The sequence below is a fragment of the Hyperolius riggenbachi genome, chromosome 1 (genome assembly GCF_040937935.1).
Source record: "Hyperolius riggenbachi isolate aHypRig1 chromosome 1, aHypRig1.pri, whole genome shotgun sequence".
NCBI classification, from domain to species: domain Eukaryota; kingdom Metazoa; phylum Chordata; class Amphibia; order Anura; family Hyperoliidae; genus Hyperolius; species Hyperolius riggenbachi.
The window spans coordinates 83,023,835-83,043,863 of NC_090646.1; the positions used below are offsets into that span (position 1 = coordinate 83,023,835).

At 44.0% G+C, this 20,029-nt stretch overlaps 1 protein-coding gene across 6 annotated transcripts in view; it reads left to right on the forward strand.

Moving 5' to 3' along the window:
* The window catches only part of FGFR3 (fibroblast growth factor receptor 3), a 173,072-nt gene extending 154,615 nt beyond the window's left edge, over nucleotides 1-18,457 (forward strand). For all 6 annotated transcript variants that reach the window (XM_068275813.1, XM_068275830.1, XM_068275839.1 and 3 more), the window contains 3 exons: nucleotides 1,111-1,248; nucleotides 2,215-2,320; nucleotides 12,884-18,457. In XM_068275813.1, coding sequence (XP_068131914.1) covers nucleotides 1,111-1,248; nucleotides 2,215-2,320; nucleotides 12,884-13,048 — 409 coding nt within the window. In that variant the 3' untranslated portion in view covers nucleotides 13,049-18,457. The remainder of the gene's footprint in view (nucleotides 1-1,110; nucleotides 1,249-2,214; nucleotides 2,321-12,883) is intronic.
* The last annotated feature ends 1,572 nt before the right edge of the window (nucleotides 18,458-20,029 follow it).

Consider the following 20,029-nt stretch of genomic DNA (forward strand, 5'->3'; position numbering starts at 1 on the left):
AGCCATGTCTTTTGTTTGTAAACACTGCCTAAAACTGGCAATTACAAGCCAGTATTGAAGCAGGGAGTGGCAGAAACAGCACAGATGGGCCCAGGAGAACATAATGAATAGGATGGTATGCTTTTTATTGTAAGAATTTTAGAGTACAGATTCTCTTTAAAATTCCAGACCAAATTGAAACTGCATTAAAGATTCTTTCAAAATGCTATGCGATTAGCTGTCAGGAACAAAACACAAACGCTTGTATGAAAAATTTTAATAGTGAATATAACATTAAACAAGAGGTACCCAAAAAGGAAAAAACACTTGCCTCCCAAGGAAGACTACATGCCAGAGTAAGCAATATAATTCCATTGAATACTTTTAGACCTGAACCATGTGGCCTCTACTGAGAGGTTATGTGATATTGTCCCATCTTGCTTTTTACATTTTAGTTGTTTTATTCTCTTTGGGCGTCTCCTGTCCAGGGTTTTATAGCTATATAGACCTCTTTGAGATTGGGCATATTGATGTACTCGCCACATATCCTGTTCTACTTTTTTGTACACCAACCATAACATGGGGATATTCTACACACCTTAGTGAATTTCATATTTCCCATCCACCCCTACAATGGATACCCAGTCTTATACCTGCCTCTGGTCTAGGGGGCCCCATTGCAGACCTATTTATCCTCTATTGCTACAATACTGCTGGGAACCCCTAAATAACTCTATATACATGGCTATCTGTAGTTGTAAGCCAGAGGCTTGTGTTGCTTTGCTTCCTTCTTGATCTGAACTACACTGTAGTTCCACCAGTTTGTGCCTAAAACATCCCAACCATTCAAAAATGCCAGCAGAGGGGTGGAATAATGGATGAGCTGTCACTTGTCTGGTTAAATGCCCTTTTCAGATTAACCTTGCAGACTAACCATTTGTCTCTTGTTTTTGTTTTTTTGTTTTTTGTTTGTTTTTAACCATTCTAGAATCTGAGTTCTATGACTGTAGTAAATTGTCCCAGGCAATTACCTCTACAAGAGTTAGTTATGCACAAGAACACACTTAATAATGCTCGGCAATAATTGCTGCAAGACTGTGGCTATTAAAATTACCCCTTTTTCTTTTCTAGATGGTCATTCGGAGTGCTTCTGTGGGAGATCTTCACGTTGGGGGGCTCTCCGTACCCCGGCATACCAGTAGAAGAACTTTTTAAGCTCTTAAAAGAGGGTCATCGGATGGACAAGCCAGCCAATTGCACACATGAGCTGTAAGTTCACTGGACTATAAGCTAAAAAGCGGTGCTTAGTGCAGAAATTCAGACAAATATGCAGATGGTTCATTCTACATGCCTCCACCACAGGTCCACCAGGAGATTGCCCTGCCTATTCAAGGGGCAGGAAGCATAGAATGCAATTTAAATAACTCCTACTTCCTACCTTCAGTGCTTTTCCTGTCCTTTGGATAGAGGGATGCAATTTTCTGGGCTGCCAGGACACATGATAGAGTAAATTCAGCTGAGTCAGACGGGCGTGGCCATCTCTGCCGAAAATCTAACATGTGTACAGCCACCCCGATGTGCTGGCAAAAGATTCTGAGTGCCGGATTATATTGTTTCACGCCTCACCCCACTTGCTGGAAGCCACTCAGTCATGCACTGCTCCATCATTTTATTCATTATGTTATATTCAGAAAAGTTCCTCCTTACAATTGGGCATCACAAAGGGAATAACTTTGGTGGGGGTAGGCATGGCATCAGGAAGGGGTTAACTTTATGGGGGTGGTGGTTAGTGCAGTTCATCAGGAAGGGGTCCAGATAGGGAGAAGGTTACGATTTGGTATCAGATTTAGTGATAAAGGGATAAGTTTAGGTCTGGCGATCATAGGGAGAGACTCCAAAATCATTCACGAGAATAGCATAGAAGAGTATCGATAATCACATTACCAAGACTCTGCTGAACCTAAAAAATGTGCACGGGTGGATTCAAGTTATGAATCGGAGGATGATTGAGGACCGGCGTGGGCACAGGGTGGCTGCAGGGGGAGGGCAGAAGCCCCAGGTAAGTGTAAGTCTTTAACTGTCTTCAGGTTCCCTTTATACAAGAAAAAACAAAAAGACAATCTGAAGGTTATGGAAATTGCTGTACATCTCTTACTGCACCATAGATAGGAAGAGTGACCTGAACCTATTTCAAGCTGTGATATTCTCTCTGACCAAAGACTTTTATCTTATCAGATATATGATCATGAGAGAGTGCTGGCATGCAGTCCCATCACAGAGACCCACCTTCAAGCAGCTAGTGGAAGACCTCGACCGTGCCCTTACTGTAACATCTACTGATGTAAGTTGTCTTTACTGTGGCTTGACAAGTCTTGGCTTAACCCAAAGCAAATGTTCTCACATTTAAAGCAGACCCGAAATCTTGCACAGCACATAATGAAAACTTTTTGTTCCACATATAGTTGCTGAAAAATTCACTTCTCTGTGCTCTGTGTTGGTTTAGGCAGATACACCTGTCTAATAGGTTCTTATCAGCAACTATGAATAGACTGCAGGAGAGCTCTGCATAGGCAGCTCTCCATATACTAAAGTGTAAGGCTTAACCCTTTCAGTGCCTTCTGCAAAAGTGAAACCTAGTAAAACCAGGTTGGGGGAGGATGTTCCACAAATTGTAGTGATTTTTGTTCTCCCATGTTGTGGCTAATCTTTTAGAGCACACAGGGTACTCACCTTGGAAGGGGGAATCCTCTGGATCCTTAACCACTTGCCGATTGCACACTCATACTGTGCAGCGGCAAAGTGGTAGCTGGAGGACCAGCGACGCAGTTCTGCGTCGCCAGGTGCCTCCCTAATTAATCAGGAAAGGCCGCTCTGTCAGATCACGGAGCGGGTCTCCGTGAATAGCCTGCGAGCCGCTGATTGACACATGTCTCCTTTGTTTACATTGTACGGCGCTGCTGCGCAGCAGCGCCGTAAGGCAGATCGGCGATCTCCGGCCAATCAGCGGCCGGGGATCGCCGCCATGCGACAGGGGACAGCCTGTCACTGGCTGCACAGGACGGATAGCGTCCTGTGCAGCCCCGATCACCGGGGGGGGGGGAGCAGGTAGGAGAGGGAGGGGGGGGAATTTCGCCGCGGAGGGGGCTTTGAAGTGTCTCCCCCCCCCCCCCCCCCCGTAACACCCAGGCAGGCAGAAGAGATCAGACCACCCCTGCACATCATCCCCATAGGGGGGGAAAAAGGGGGGCAATCTGATCTCTCTGCCTGCTACCTGATCTGTGCTGGGGGCTGCAGAGCCCACCCAGCACAGATCACTAAAAACAGTGCTGGTCCTTAAGGGGGGGTAAAGGGTGGGTCATCAAGTGGTTAAGGGGTTTGTCCCATCCTCCTCTGCAGGCCTGTTCCAGCACTGGGACCCCCGAAAGTGAGCTTGTCGACAGCTCGCGCATGTGCACGCTAACACAGCCCTCCTCATTGGTTTTCTTCTAAAAAGTCGAGCTGGATCTGACCCCTGCTACTGGGAAAGTGTGAGCCGCTTGCGCAGTAGCACGAACCTAATCCGGGCCCAATTTTTTCCCCTGGAGCCCGAGTGGGACAGTGCTATTGTGCAGGCACAGGGAGGCCACTCATCAAAAGTCCCAACACTGGATTGGCCTGGGTGAGTATGCAGGAAGCCTCTTTAGGACCCAGAGGTTTCCCCTTCCCGAGGTAAGTATATAAATTAAACCTATGCAAACCTGCTTTAAGCAGGCCATACACTGTTCGATTTAGTGATAGATCAGTGAAAAACTGATATGATCCAGATACCAGTCTGTTTACTTATCTGCCACTGTTCTAGTTTATTGAATGTATGTTGGAGGATTTAGTAAGGAGAGAGTGTAAATCTTTCCGATTGAAGCCTTCACAGTTCTAATAATTTAACACCTTTTGAGTTATCATATCCTATCAAAACCAAGTCATTACAGGTTCTCTTTATAAAAGCCAGTTCTGTAAGTCCACTGTAAAGTCTCCGCTCTGATGCCGGTAGAGTCAGACAGCAACAAGCATCCATTGTCACAGCCCATGACGACATTTGTGTCCAGTGTGCGAGTCGGAGGCCTTTACCTACAGTCGTGAACAACACGCCACTGTACAGTCTGTGTACCGAGATCTGAGCCAATTAGCCTCGCTGTGTTTCCACAGCGCTACTCCCCCCTTCCATAACCTACAAGCCCCATTTGTCTGGTGGCGTGCTGCAGGACTCTGTGTTTGAATTCCCCGGACTCCCTCGCACAAAGGCTCTCTGTGTTAGTGGCAGGGACACCTTGTTTTCTTACTCTTAATTGGAGCAATTTCTGTGAAACGAATGACGTGACTCTGAAATGTGCAATCTCCATTACTGCCTCCGACTGATTGCCTCTTATTGATCGCGGGACTCGACACTTCTCAGTAAAATCGCAACAAATGCCTCACTTTCTCCAGAAACAAAACTGAAAACTTTAAGGTTAATGCCTCGCATATGGCTGGGGGCAGGTTTAATTTTTTATTTTAGGGTCTGTTTTCTTCTTAATCGCCCCAGTAAATGTTGAGGTCATGCAGTTAAAGGGAACTTAAAGTAAAAGGAATACGGAGGGCAGCATTACTGGCTTCCTTTAAAAAAAAAAAATATATAAAATTGGTCTGTTGGGCTAAAACCCTTTTCTCTAAAGCTGGGGACACATGATTCAATTTCCTGTCCAATTGACTGGTAATCTGTCAGGAAGTTGTATCTTGCGTATGTGTCCAAACTGCTCCCGATCGATAACCGGAATGATTTTCCCATGATAACCTCACAAAACTGATCCAGTTATCGATCGAGAGCAGATCGGACATGTCGGAAGTAACAGTCTGATTCCCGTCAATTGTACAAGACAAGACACGTTTATATTGTGCTTTTGTCCTGGCAGGCTCAAAGTGCCAGAGCTGCAGCCACTAGGACGCTCTCTATAGGCAGTAGCAGTGTTATGGAGTCTAGCCCAAGGACTCCTTACTGTTTATTGATGCTGTCATTAGGTGGCCATACACTTATAGATTTGCAGCAGATTCGACCATCAGATAGGTTTCTGTCAGATGCCTGTCAAGTTGAATCTGACAGGAATTTATCTGATGTGTGCCCCACACTAGGAACAGATTTCCAATAGATTTCAGAATGAAATGTATCGATCTAAATGCATTATTGGACCATTAGATCCAATGCAACTCTATGGGCCATCGATCTGCTGCCAGCAGCCGATCGACCCAGATTGTCCATCCTGTCAGATCAAACCGATCGAAATTGGCCACAAATCGATCGGGGAATTTGATAGAATTGATTTCTGATTGATGGCTGAAATCGACCAGTGTATGGGCCCCTTTACTGAACAGGAAGAGCTGAGATTTGATCGCTGGTCTCCTGTGTCAGAGGTAGAATAACCTGTACACTATCCAGCCACATGCACGGGATATGCATCGTGTATACCAGTCATTATGCCAGGTACAAACCATGCAATTTTTCTGTCAGATTGACAGGATATTTCCAGACGTTCAATAATTTCCAGCATGTCCGATCTGCTTCTGATCAAGAAATGTTTTGATTCTGTGTAGTACTGATCTCAAAATTGATCCCTTTCTCAATCTGAAGCAAATTGGGCATGCTAGAAATTATCGAACAGTGGGAACTTTCCTATCAACCTCCCCTCCCCCACCACCCCCACCATACATAGATTTGCAAGCCTGACTGCAAATTTTAGCTGGTGTGGCAGCTCAATATAAACGTACAGTGACTGATCAAAATCATGGCTTTCAGAAGCAATATTCCTGAGTTAGAGTTTTCACCTATTTAATATTCTGTAATAATTATTCTATTCACAAAGTTTAGTTCTTCAGCTGATAGTTTTCGTTAGAATTAGTTGGCATAGTCAACATTGTTGCTGTCTGCACTGTCTGAAATGTAAGTAGTTATTAGTGGTCAGTGTCACAGGAGCCCTCAGTGGCTGACCGCACTTAGCCTTCTAAACGGTGCCAGCGCACAGATCGTGCGAACTCGGGTCGCAGTCAATGCGCAGGAACCGTTAAGAATTAGCCGCAGACAACTCAGAAGGGAGCCTGTGAGACACGGGTGATTACAACGTCACCTACTGGTTCAGAGTAAACTGCCACCACCGCGGTTACTATGGGACCGTGGGGCCCACTAACTGACTGACTAATCCTGCGAATAAAACGGTTAAACACACGATATTCTGTCTAGCCAACAACAAACAAACAGTAGCGTATCTTCAGAGACCCGGGATCAGTTCTGTGTGTGCTGATAAGCAGGGTAGCGAAACAGTGAATGACTTGGGGAAAGTCGTTTATTCACGCAATATAAATAATTAATATATACAGACAATTATGAAAATCAACAATTATGAAAACAGTAATAGCCAGTATGAAAAATAAAAGAAGGGAGAAAAATACTTAGTTCCTGGAAAGATGTCCTGTTTGTGGGAAAAATCAGAGTTCTGGTTTCCAATCAAGTTCAAGCAAAACGGTTTCAAGTTCTTAGAGTTCTTTGTTCAGATGGGTCAGCAAAATGGCCACCAGCCCTATGTCCTCTGGCTGGCAGCAGACTGTCATGAAGATGGTAAAGGGAGGAAGAACTTCTCAGGCAGCTCATTCACTTTTAATGGAGATGAGCTCAGAGGCGGGCTTCCAGAGTCGGCCCCCTAGGCCGGACTATGGTAATCACACCTGGGCAGGGGCTTTAGCAAATCCATAATCCTGACAGGTTCCCTAGGCCGGCCTGCGCGGCCGGCACACAGATAATAATTACATATTCTCGATCCCCAGAACCTACCGATTAATATGATATCAAACTTGGGCATGTTTGCATGCCCGGTTACAAAACGGTGGAATTCCCAGCGTTCTGGTTAGGCTAGGGGCCCAAATTTAATATCAAAACACTCACAAGCTCCGGACCAGCAGAATGATATAACTTTCACATTTCTCCGATGTATGGTACTTCTAAAACATGCATAAAGATCATAACTCTATGTTTCCCTATCCTGGCTGAATGGTTCCGCTAAGTCTGCCCCCTGCTGGGATTAGCTTCCTTGGCTCTGAAAAGACTCCTGGTTTGTTAATTAACATCTCCATGAGATCAGCTAAGTGTCACCTGGTTCCCAGAGCCAAAAGGGAAATTGTGCCTTCCACAGGGAATATGTCCCAGCTAATTAACAGCTTCCCCCCAGGCTGTCACTGTAGCTTAGGAACAGCTGGGGAATCTGTCTTAGCTGAGGGATACTGTCTGAAGCGCAATCGATGCAGGAATCGAGTGCGATCGTTCTTTACTTCACGGGCGGTGCCAGGACGCGCCTGCGTCCCCGCAACCGTCCGTGACAGCCCCCCCCCCTTGTCCGTGGCTTAGCCACTCATCCGCAAGATGTGTGGCGGCGCCGCTAACCTGGCTGACGGGCCTCGAGTTGCCGGTACGGCGGGAAAACCTATTGGAGCCTGTGGCTCGGTTCCCCTGGACCGGTCGCGGTCTGCTACCCTCAGGGTTGACCCAACATGGACCGTTCTGGACAGGGCGTTTGCGCCACTGCAGTCGGACGTGGTGTCTGCCGGGACTGCGGACAACGGGCAGTGGGTTGGTTAGGTCAACAGCCAGCCCACGCAGGGTTCCCCTGCTAAGTGGCTGTGGACCTAAGGGAACCCCGCGGGAATCCCTGGACCTTCCCAGCTCCTGACAGACGGCACATGCCCTGCAGTAGTTTGCTACATCCCTGTTCATCCGGGGCCAATATAACTGGTTCCGAATACCGGCAAGTGTCTTGCGGACCCCTGAGTGCCCTGTCAGAGGATTACCATGTGCGGATTTCAGCACATGTCCCCTGAACGCACTCGGGACCACAAGCCATTTGGTATTCGCGTGGGATCTACCTGTAGGGGGCTGTGCAGACTCACTGTACAGTCTCCCACCTTCCCAGTACACCTTGAAAGCGGCCCCGTCTGCGAGGGGCTCAGCGGCTTGCTGCATGAGCACCTCCAGGCTTGGGTCACTTTGTAGTGCGGCTGAGAATACGGCGCTGTCAGTTTCAGCCAACTGGCTCATGTCACACGAGGCCAGCGGCTGAAAGGTCTCATCCCTGCGGTCAGAGGAGGGGGAGGAGGCCGGAACCCCCTCCACCTGTTCTGAGCTCGGGTTCTGAGCAGTGCAGCTGTGCGGTATTGCTAGCACAGGTACACTGTCAGAATGGCACAGACGGACATTACTCAGATCATCATTGCATGCAGTAATGACATTGACAGGTATAGACATTTTTTCATTACAGACAGGTTGTACAGGAGACTCAGGTACAGTTACAGCATCATCACAACAGACAGTCTGTACCTCAAACTCAGGTGCCTTTGAAGCAGGCACTATTGAACCTGGTACCCTTGAACTGGGCACATTCAACCCACCTCCCCCTGGTGCTCCCCCAAGTGTATAAAGTACCTGGTGGTGGGTGGAGAGTCCGTCTCCTTCCGTGAGCGACAAGGCGGTCGTGGCAGGTTCATAGTAGGACACAAGCTTGCCCAAATCAGTCCCTAGCAACACAGGGACTGGGAGATCCTTCATAACCCCAACAACCCTTTCTTGGACCCCTCCCACTCCCCAATCCAGCTTCACTCTGGCGTGGGCTATGTGAAAAAGGGTGCCTTCTACTCCAGTAAGGGCAAGGGATCGGCTGGAGCTGATTCTCTCCTTTGGCACAAGGTGTGAGTGAACTAACGTGATGTCAGCTCCGGTGTCTCGGAATCCGGTGACAACTTTGCCGTTCACTCTAACAAGTTGCTGCTGGTCGGTTCGGTCGCGGATTTCCTTTCCGCGGGCAAACAGGACAAAATCGGATGATCCAGGCTGTGGTTCGCTGGCGGGTTGCCTCTGCTGTGGGTGAGGTGCAGGTGATGCAGATGATCCAGGTGCTGGTGGTGTCTGTCTCCGCTCCGGGCAGTCGAACTTCATGTGTCCGGGCTGGCGGCAGTAGTGACAGATGACCTCTCCAGGCGCTGCAGGCCTGGGTGCAGCAGCTGCGCTGGGTGGCCTCTGTGGCGGACGGCTCACAGGGGCAGGAGGGTCTGCCGAGGTATTGGGCTGACCTCCTCTCCAGCTGGATGGGACAGTTCTGCGTGTATCAGCCACCCGGGTAGTTGCAAAAGTCTCAGCAAGGTCTGCAGCGACAGTGGCTGAAGCCGGCCTGCGTTCTAGCACAAACTGGCGTACATCAGCAGGGCAAATGTTCAGAAATTGTTCGAGGACTATCAAGTCCTCCAGGACGCCATAAGACCCTTTGGTGAGGCCTAGAGTCCACTGCCGTAGTGTGGTGAGCAAGCTGCTGGCCACATCTCGGTACGAATCAGAAGACTTTTTCTGCCAGGCCCTGAACTTTTTCCGATAGGCTTCTGGCGTCAGCTGGTACTTCGTAATGATAGCGTCTTTTATAGCAGCATAATCATTATCCTTCTCCGCAGGCAATTCTGCGAAGGCATCAAGCGCTTTGTAGCGCAGCAAAGGTGTCAGATGTCTGGCCCACTGGTCTTGGGACAGACGATACTGACGGCATGCTTTTTCAAAAGACCGCAAAAACAAGTCAATGTCTGTGTCTTTCTCAATATTAGCAAATTTAAATTTTGCACTTACGGGTGCTGCAGCTCCTTCAGCAGGGAGGCTGGGCGGTGAACTCCGGCTGGCCTGTTGCACTTTTGCCATGTTTAGCTCATGCTGTCGTTGGCGTTCCCGCTCAGCGGCATCCCTCTCCGCGTGGCGTTCTGCAGCAGCGGCTTGCCGCTCCCGTTCCTCTCGTTTTTGCTCCGCCATGTACTGCAGGTACTTGTCCAGGTCAGTCTCCATCAGCTTTTGTAATGCCTGCTGCATTACCGGGTCAGCACCCCTGGACAGTCCAGTACTGGCCAGTTCCGGGCGAGTATTTTCAGAAACTCTGGGGTTGGGGTCCACACTGACATTCTCCTGCGTAACTGTTGATGCAGGGCCCTCAGGATGCACAACCTCTGTACGGTCAGGAGTCTCAGTCTCTGGTTCCCCTCGATTGTAAGATGGGCTGGTATCCACTTCAGCGGACACTCCCGGCTCCCGCAGTTGCTGGGTATCCCATTGAAACAATTCCGTTACCAGGTCCCCTTGTTTCTTGCGGCCGACATCAATGCCTCTCTCTTGGCAAAGATTTTGCAGGTCCGCCAGGCACATTTTCTTGTAGTTCCCGGACATTTCCACGCCAAATAAAATAAAACTTTTGGGGAGGGGTACTGGCTACACAGTCTCTCTGTATATATAAAAAATATATTGCCTTCCAGCTACACCAACGAATTAGTTCGTTTCTCGATAGCGCTAGCGCTATCGCAGATACTTTCAGCACAACACAGATCCAACCGCTGCCTAACACTGTCACAGGAGCCCTCAGTGGCTGACCGCACTTAGCCTTCTAAACGGTGCCAGCGCACAGATCGTGCGAACTCGGGTCGCAGTCAATGCGCAGGAACCGTTAAGAATTAGCCGCAGACAACTCAGGAGGGAGCCTGTGAGACACGGGTGATTACAACGTCACCTACTGGTTCAGAGTAAACTGCCACCACCGCGGTTACTATGGGACCGTGGGGCCCACTAACTGACTGACTAATCCTGCGAATAAAACGGTTAAACACACGATATTCTGTCTAGCCAACAACAAACAAACAGTAGCGTATCTTCAGAGACCCGGGATCAGTTCTGTGTGTGCTGATAAGCAGGGTAGCGAAACAGTGAATGACTTGGGGAAAGTCGTTTATTCACGCAATATAAATAATTAATATATACAGACAATTATGAAAATCAACAATTATGAAAACAGTAATAGCTAGTATGAAAAATAAAAGAAGGGAGAAAAATACTTAGTTCCTGGAAAGATGTCCTGTTTGTGGGAAAAATCAGAGTTCTGGTTTCCAATCAAGTTCAAGCAAAACGGTTTCAAGTTCTTAGAGTTCTTTGTTCAGATGGGTCAGCAAAATGGCCACCAGCCCTATGTCCTCTGGCTGGCAGCAGACTGTCATGAAGATGGTAAAGGGAGGAAGAACTTCTCAGGCAGCTCATTCACTTTTAATGGAGATGAGCTCAGAGGCGGGCTTCCAGAGTCGGCCCCCTAGGCCGGACTATGGTAATCACACCTGGGCAGGGGCTTTAGCAAATCCATAATCCTGACAGGTTCCCTAGGCCGGCCTGCGCGGCCGGCACACAGATAATAATTACATATTCTCGATCCCCAGAACCTACCGATTAATATGATATCAAACTTGGGCATGTTTGCATGCCCGGTTACAAAACGGTGGAATTCCCAGCGTTCTGGTTAGGCTAGGGGCCCAAATTTAATATCAAAACACTCACAAGCTCCGGACCAGCAGAATGATATAACTTTCACATTTCTCCGATGTATGGTACTTCTAAAACATGCATAAAGATCATAACTCTATGTTTCCCTATCCTGGCTGAATGGTTCCGCTAAGTCTGCCCCCTGCTGGGATTAGCTTCCTTGGCTCTGAAAAGACTCCTGGTTTGTTAATTAACATCTCCATGAGATCAGCTAAGTGTCACCTGGTTCCCAGAGCCAAAAGGGAAATTGTGCCTTCCACAGGGAATATGGCCCAGCTAATTAACAGCTTCCCCCCAGGCTGTCACTGTAGCTTAGGAACAGCTGGGGAATCTGTCTTAGCTGAGGGATACTGTCTGAAGCGCAATCGATGCAGGAATCGAGTGCGATCGTTCTTTACTTCACGGGCGGTGCCAGGACGCGCCTGCGTCCCCGCAACCGTCCGTGACAGTCAGCAAGAGAACAGTGCCACCTGGTGATCACTAAGTTAGCAGTGGCACTTCTTATATGCCTCTTGTTTTGGGTATCTTTATGTATGTACGTCTCAGCCTCTCCAATCCTCTAGGGTAAAATCCCAACGTGTGTGTGTGTGTGTGTGTGTGTGTGTGTGTGTGTGTGTGTGTGTGTGTGTGTGTGTGTGTGTGTGTGTGTGTGTGTGTGTGTGTGTGTGTGTGTGTGTGTGTGTGTGTGTGTGTGTTTATCTTGATTGATTATATAGATTGTCTTGGGTAGCAGGTTTGGAAATCGCACACAACTGTGATTTCCCCTGACTGACTGTTGAAAATAATGTTGATCAAAATTTCAGAAACACTTCTGCATTACCGATTTCTATTTTATAGCTATGTTTTAACAAAAAAATGTAAAAATTCTCTTTGAAACCCAACTATACCTAAATTTAAACAAGGCATGCTCTGAAAGCAAACATGTTGATTTAGTAGACGTATTAACTTCTGGAACATTTCAGATCGTGTAGTTGTGCTTTTTGCTATCCATACAAGCTGAAGACCTATTATTTCCTGTTATCAGAGATGAGAACTTATCAAATCAAATCAAAGATAGCTTTATTGGCATGACCAAGATTCATTATAGGTATTGCCAAAGCAAGGGGAAAAGGGGAACATGGAAGGGGACAATGGCTAAGCAGTCTGTGGACATTTTTTTAGGTTTACAGTTCTGTTATGCTCCTCTCAGTCTTATCTCTATTTCCTGAAAGCCACAAAGTCTCTCCTCCCCTTCCTGTAGACACTGTTTCTACTGAGATGCAGGTATTCTGGGAGATGTAGTCAGGCATCCTTCCTGCTTTGTGTGCCACATGGTCACATCTGACCGCCCCGCCCAGCAGCTAGATCCAGAAAATAAAGATAGTCAGCTGTAGTGCACTAGCAAGCACATTTTTATCCATACATGGCTTATGTTCCCTTGTTTAATTTTGTGTTTAGTTAGGGCATAAAATGCTGCTATCAAACATGGACTGCCCTCAGATAGCCTTTCATTAAATGATTCTTATCTTTCTTTTCTTCTATTCTCAGGAGTACCTTGACCTTTCTGTGCCATTTGAACAATATTCACCAGCGTGCCAGGATAGTCACAGCACTTGTTCGTCAGGAGACGACTCAGTCTTTGCACACGACATTCTGCCCGATGAGCCCTGCCTTCCCAAGCACCAGCAATACAATGGCGTCGTCCGCACATGACTTTCACCCGGACCTACACGTACGGAAGGTGGAATGTAGACTCAAGGCATACGGACAGGCCTGCCCAGTCGTGACAAAGATTGTCCTATTGGTTTCTTTTTAGGAGCTGTAGAAAATTACTGTACACTAAGTCAAGAAGCACTGTTTGGCCTGAAGGAACTGCCAAGAGAGAGAGAAATATATGAAATATATATATTTGAAATGGAGAATGTTAACTTGAGCGCCCCCTGCTGTGACCTCCAGTGATCCGCCGATGAGCAAACCAGTCTGTGCCTGCAATGTTCAAAGAGAACCACATGTGTGAGACCGCACCATTCCTGTAAAGACTGTACATTTTTTGTTTATGCAGTTGGATCTTTTTTACTTTTTTTTTTTTTTTTTTTTTTTTTTTTTTTTTTTTTTTTTTAGTAGATGAAAGGACCAGCTCTGCTTGCAGGAGATGGAAGTTATTGTTATCCACAAAAACATCAGATAAAGGAATACGCTTGTAGAAAGACCCTGGCCATCGATGTACGATATGTGCTGTTCCCCAGACAGTCTACCAGGGTAGATTTGCTCTTATGGTACTGGCACAGTACAGTGCAGAAACATACGTTTCATTAACGTAGTGCAAAGACTAATTCTGTGCATGTGCCATCACATTGCAAATGCAATCAGGAACCTCTTGGGGTATTCGTAAGATAAAAGTAAATTATATTTACTTATATACAGCAGGCGTGCCCATGCAGCCATAGCCATACCAAATAGGTCTGTATGTGACTTATAAGCACCTTGATGGATGCTTTATCACAGCCTGAATGCAAGCCACAAATTACAGGTACTCTTTTTGTCTTCATTGAGTTGTCCTGACCTCTGAACCTCTCTAACCAACTGGAATATGAGAACGGACCAGTTGCACAAGGGGTGTGGCTTAAATCCTATTGTCAATCGTACTTATCACAAAGGCCGGCAGGTTAGGCAGCTGAAAGGGGACATGCCTTCAATTTAAATTGCTACTGGCTGATGATGATTGGTTAAGGTAAACCAATGTCAGGCGTGGCACCAAGCTATTAAAATAAGCCGCCATTTGTAAATGATTTATAAATATCATTGAAATAATAATAATAATAGTTAAAGAAAAAATAGTAAGCATTAAAAAACAAAAGTTTTTCTTCAGTGAGTTTGCTTTCTTCACTAGCAGAAAATGTATAGTGAATTTGCTTTGCACTTTGCTTAGCTGCGATTGTGTTAAGCGCTAAACAGAAAATACATGTAAATATACATAACCCTGTAGTGGATCAGAGTATGCGAATGTAGTGCTGTACCCTGAAAGGGAAGTGTTTACTAACAGTCATATTGCTGTTTCATACTCTGTAAAATATTTCCCCTTCAGATTTAGCTAACTGAAAACTCAGCCCAGCTTCTCTGCTAACCCTCTCTCCTCTGACACATGATCCTGTCTGCTGTTTGTGCACAGAGACTAGACAACTGCTCTGTGTGTTCAGTGCTGTCTTGGGGTCACGCCTATCTCTGCACACACAAAGCAGACGGCATTATGAATTGAAATGGAGAAGGTGAGGAGGGAGTTAGCAGAAAATTGGAGAAAAAAAACTTTTATAAGGTAAGAAACCGCAACAGGACTTGCAGGAGACGGTAGTTGTTTCTTATACTTTGATCCATTATAGGGACTTAGTAGTGAATTTTTCTTTTATTTATTTATTTTTTGCACTACATTTTTTTAATCTGAAATATGAAATATTACAAATAAAAATGTAAAAAGAGCTCAATCTACTAGTAAGATTTGTAAGTGTAATATAGTGTCTTATTTTACTGCGGTGTGGTTAGAATAAGAGAAGTCCATTGTGGGCAAGACAATTTAGCTTGTATCCACAATTTTCTTAAAGAAAAAAAAATTATTGCCAAATCATCTTCATAGATATATATCCGGTATTTTAACGAGCTATATTATTCAGACATATCTGTAGTTATATTGGTGTCATTTTATAAGCTGCCTTCTTCTAAGGCCGTGTGCGGTTAGTGGGATGAGAATGACTTCCAACTGTGCATAGCCTCCCGATGGGCATGTAGGATCAGGGGCGTAACTAGACTTAATAGGGCCCTCCTGCAAAAATGATAGCATGAGGCCCCCAAACCCCACGTGATCAGGAGGCGCAGAATGGGAGCAGAGAGAGTTCTGCTGTGCAGCAGCATCTGGAAGCAGGAAAAAAATGACACCTTCTCCTGCACACGTTTTTTGTGAGCGAATGGGGAGGTTTCTTTGCTAATTGGCTGCACTTGTGGTTGGGGAAGGGAAAGAGGGACCCCCAAAACCTCTGCCCCCCCCCAGTGGCAGGGGTGATTGTTACGCCCATGTTTAGGATCCATCCTCTCTGTGAAATGTTTTATTGCAGTAAACCAACCAAACCATAGTAGCACAGAGGTGGAATCTGAAAGTCATACTGTTACCCAAACACCCCACCCCCCCAAAAAAAAAATTTGGACTGAAGAAGCGTAGCACTTAGATTATTCATCGCCAATTTAGCTTCGCTTCCGTGATGCTGTGTATCTGAGTGTTACGGCCATACATTGTGACACTTCTCCTTACAAAATTTGTAGGTGGAGCTCCTAAAAAATGTGAAACCCTTATCTGTAATATTTTATATATTCTTAAAATACATATATCTATTTTTGAAAATTTTATTTTTTTAGTACTTAAGATAATATATAAAAAAAAATCAAAAAAACGATGTACATATATATATATATACACTCTATACGTTCCCTTTGCTGGTTCCAATGTGTATGTTCCTTTTTAACAGGTGTCCTTCCCATATGCCCCTTGGATTAATTCATACATTTTTTATAATAATCTGTTCAGTTATTCTCCTCTCCATTTCCCTCTAGAATGTACCACAAAGTCTAAAATACTAGATCATTAAGTGCTCAAAATAAGATATTTTTATTTTTTCTCAGCTATTACTTCTGCTCCCCTTTTTATTAGCAATACTTAAAGAGACTCTGTAACAAATTTTTCAGCCTTAGTTCTTCTATCCTATAAATTCCTATGCCTGTTCTAATCTGCTCTGGCTTACTGCAGTCTTTCCTAACTGCACTGTCTCTGTAATAAATCAATGTATCTTTCCTCTGTCCTGTTTGTCGGGCTAAGGCTTGATTGTGTGGAATGTGCAGGGCTGCTTGTGATTGGTAGAAGCGATACACACCCTCTGCAGGCCCCCTGCATACTCTGAATGACTCACACACTATGCTTAGCTGAGCCTATTAGAAGCTGGTTAGTTTGTTTGTAAACACTGCCTAAAACTGTTAATTACAAGCCAGGATTGCAGCAGAGAGTGGCAGAAACAGCACAGAGGGGCACAGGAGAAAATAATGAATAGAATGGTATGCTTTTTATTGTAAGAATATTAGAGTACAGATTCTCTTTAAATTGCTGTATCTAAAGCAGTCGATTTTTCTATGCTATATTTTTCTTTAGATCTACATTTTAGAGATTTTTTTTTCCATCTGAAAACAATATTTTCCGATACCTGCAAGCAGAGGCATTCCAGCTACTTCCAAACTTTTATTTCCTGCATATACAGTGTAAATAAGCATACGTACATAATGTATATATTACAGAAAAAAAACCTATATAAAAATACTAATACACTCACAAACACCTATTCAGAGAAAGGTCCTGTCTCACAGGTAAACGCATGGATAAAACTGATCTGGTCAATCAGAAATGTAATATTATCATTTGATTTGTTTTTGGAAAAAAGAAAATGTTTACCTTGTATATTTGTAAAGTTATTTATAGACTTTATTAACATATATAATTTGTTTTTCTTGCATAGCGCTAGCTTTACTGTAAACACCATACACTCACAGATTATATGTTTTAACTTATTAACAGTCCAGAAATTCTATCTTTTTTATTGTTTACTTCTCGAACATGTAAAAAATGTATAGTCCTATAATTAGCTGCATCATATGATTGTATGTATATGTATATATTTGCTGTTTGTTAGAAGAAGACAGCACAGAATGGCAAAGAACTTATTTACAACAGCTTTCAAAGAGTACTCTAATTTATATTTATCAAACTGTACTTTTCATTTTTACCATGCGAATCATGGCTACATCTGTATTGTTGAGAGGAGCACTTGCAGGCCTGAAGAAAGTTACCCCAGGAAGTCCAAAATGGGATAACCATATATGACCATTATGGGACATTCTTGCATCTCTTCAGCGATGTATGGATTTGTTTCAGTGCTCATCATTCTTGGGTCACCTTGAAAAGGATAAGTCAAGGTCATGAAGAACATCTGATGACATCAACCTATTGACACAGTATTTATTTTGTTTACTCTGGACTGCAGTGAGAAAAAACAGAATTCTACTATATTGCAATAAACAAATTGTCTAAATTAAGTATTAAAATTATTTGTTTAAAATATATTTTTTCTCACCTCTTTACCCACCTCTAATGTGAAGATTTTTGTATTTGTCTTTTGTTTTATAAATAGCCAACATACACTTGATCTCCCCCCGCCCCCTTACCCCTCATATATTTTTTATAATATATGAAATTGTGCCATTACATTTATATATAAATACAAATTTTCTTCTTTTTACTTTTTTTTTTTTTTTGAACAGGGTGCCAAATATTTTATTTTTTTTTAATATGATTATCTTGCGTTTGTTCTTCACCACGGTTTGGTCAGCCTTGGTTACTTACATCACGGTTAACCTTTTTATTAATTCTTCTTAATTATTTTTGAAGCTCATGTAGCAGGCACCATGGTTTGCCCTCTTTAAAATTACATTTAAATTAATATTAAGCACTTGTGCACCATGGAAAATTAAAAAAAAAAAAAAACTCAAATGTGCACATTTCAAAGTGGTATACCTTTTTTTTTCCCAAATATTTAAAAAAGGGCCGTATTCTTTCAAACGTCTGCTCTTTATGCACACAGCAGTGCTTAACGCTACACCCCCAACCCACCCCCTCCCAAGTTAAAGTTCAGATTTTTGTGCATGGGTTGAAATGTCACTAGAAAATATAAATATATAAATATATAATTTATTGAGGTTTTTACAAGATGTATCTGTTGTAGACAATGACTCAACTTTTTTTTTTTATTGAACGCTTATATAGTTTTATAGTGAAAATGATCTTTAAGAGCTAAACTGAAGTTAACTTTTTCTTACATTTTGTACTTCTGAATTTGCATTCCACAGGTTTTCATGCGGTAGATGGGTGATGTTAGGGAATGGTTTGGTTTGATTTGTTGACAATGATACCTGACCTGTGCTGCTGTGGAGGAGGTGTGGGATAAAACACCAGATTTGACTACCCTTCTGCTCTTTTTGTTAATGTTGATAACATAAACTTTTACCAAAACAATAAAGACAAACATGAATTCTTAATGTGTGGCCATTCTTAACTCGAGGATTCAGCTTTCCATTTGGAACTTGCAGGTAATTTAAAAAAAAAAAGTAATGGTTAAGGGCACCGCCTCTGGGTTCAAATCTCTGCTCTTCCTATTCAATAAGCCAGCACCTACTCTGTAAGGAGTTCTTGGGCAAGACTTTATAACATTGCTACTGCCTTCTGAGTGCGCTCTAGTGGCTGCCTCGCAAGTGCTTTGAGTCAGACAGGAGAAAGGCGCTATACAAATGTTGGAATTATCATATAATTAACACCTGCCATGTGAGTTTCATTTAACACAAGCTAGTTGAAGCCTATATAGCTCACACATCACTCCACTTTGGCAGGCAGGTGGCTTGTAAGCAACACACTAATGGGTAAAAGGTCCTCATCCAAGACCATGCAAGGTCCACTTCAGACATAACTAAATACTGGAACAAAAGTGTTGATTCTCAGAAACAAAGTACAGTATGCCCACAAGAGCCGTACTCTTTTCTCCGGGGCGTTCACATACAAGGCAATTTAGTGCAAAATTTTGATTGCTCCATGAACCACACTGATAATCATGGCACTGCACAATTACAGATGTCAGAGTAATTTCCGAATTTGAAAACGCGGCTTTTGTGGCTGGATGGTATAATGGTTAAGGGCTCTGCCTCTGACACAGGAGACCAGGGTTCGAATCTCTGCTCTGCCTGTTCAGTAAGCCAGCACCTATTCAGAAGGAGACCTAAGGCAAGTCTCCCTAACACTGCTACTGCCTCTAGAGTGCGTCCTAGTGGCTGCAGCTCTGGGGCTTTGAGTCCGCCAGGAGAAAAGCGCAATATAATTTATTTATTTTTTGTGGGTCCCCAGGTTTAAAACTGATGATTCACAGTGTAAAGATTGATTCTAAAGCTACAGAAATATTTTTTAAAAATCCATAAAATCAGAAAGGATAATTTTTTTCCTCAATTTTGAATTGCATTTTTGTAACAAAACATCATAGCACCATGTATTCTTTTTTTCCTTGGTGAGTCAGTAAATGTGTTTAATAGTTGAGAGAGAAAATTTTTCCTCTTGCCTCAAAAATGCTGATGTGATGAGACTCTTTCTAGAAGAGCCATGAGATGCATACTTGATTCTGGGAGGGGCTAAAGCCTTTTACACACCTTCAATTATGATTGTCCAATCACTGAACAATTTTACCACCTCCATGTAGCATGAGGGACAACTGATATTGAATACTACGGCATGAGCAGATTATGTAGGAAAATTCTCATACTACATCGAGGTGGTAAAATTAGTCAGTCAGTGGTTGGCCAATCATAATTAAAAGTGTGCATCAGGCTTTAGATTGAATGGTTCAAAGCTTTTAGATGCCTTCTCACTGAGCAGCTACAGACTTTGATTGTCCCAATTTCTTTCTCCTCTGTGGTCAGTGAAAATTTGTGTGTGAAGATTTTTTTTTTTTTTACTTCCAATGATTATACTATGATTATTATTTAGTATTTTGTATAGCTCTGACCTCTTCTGCAGCTCTGTACAAAGTACATTGACCAACAATCTGTCCAAACTTGTCTGTTGGAAGA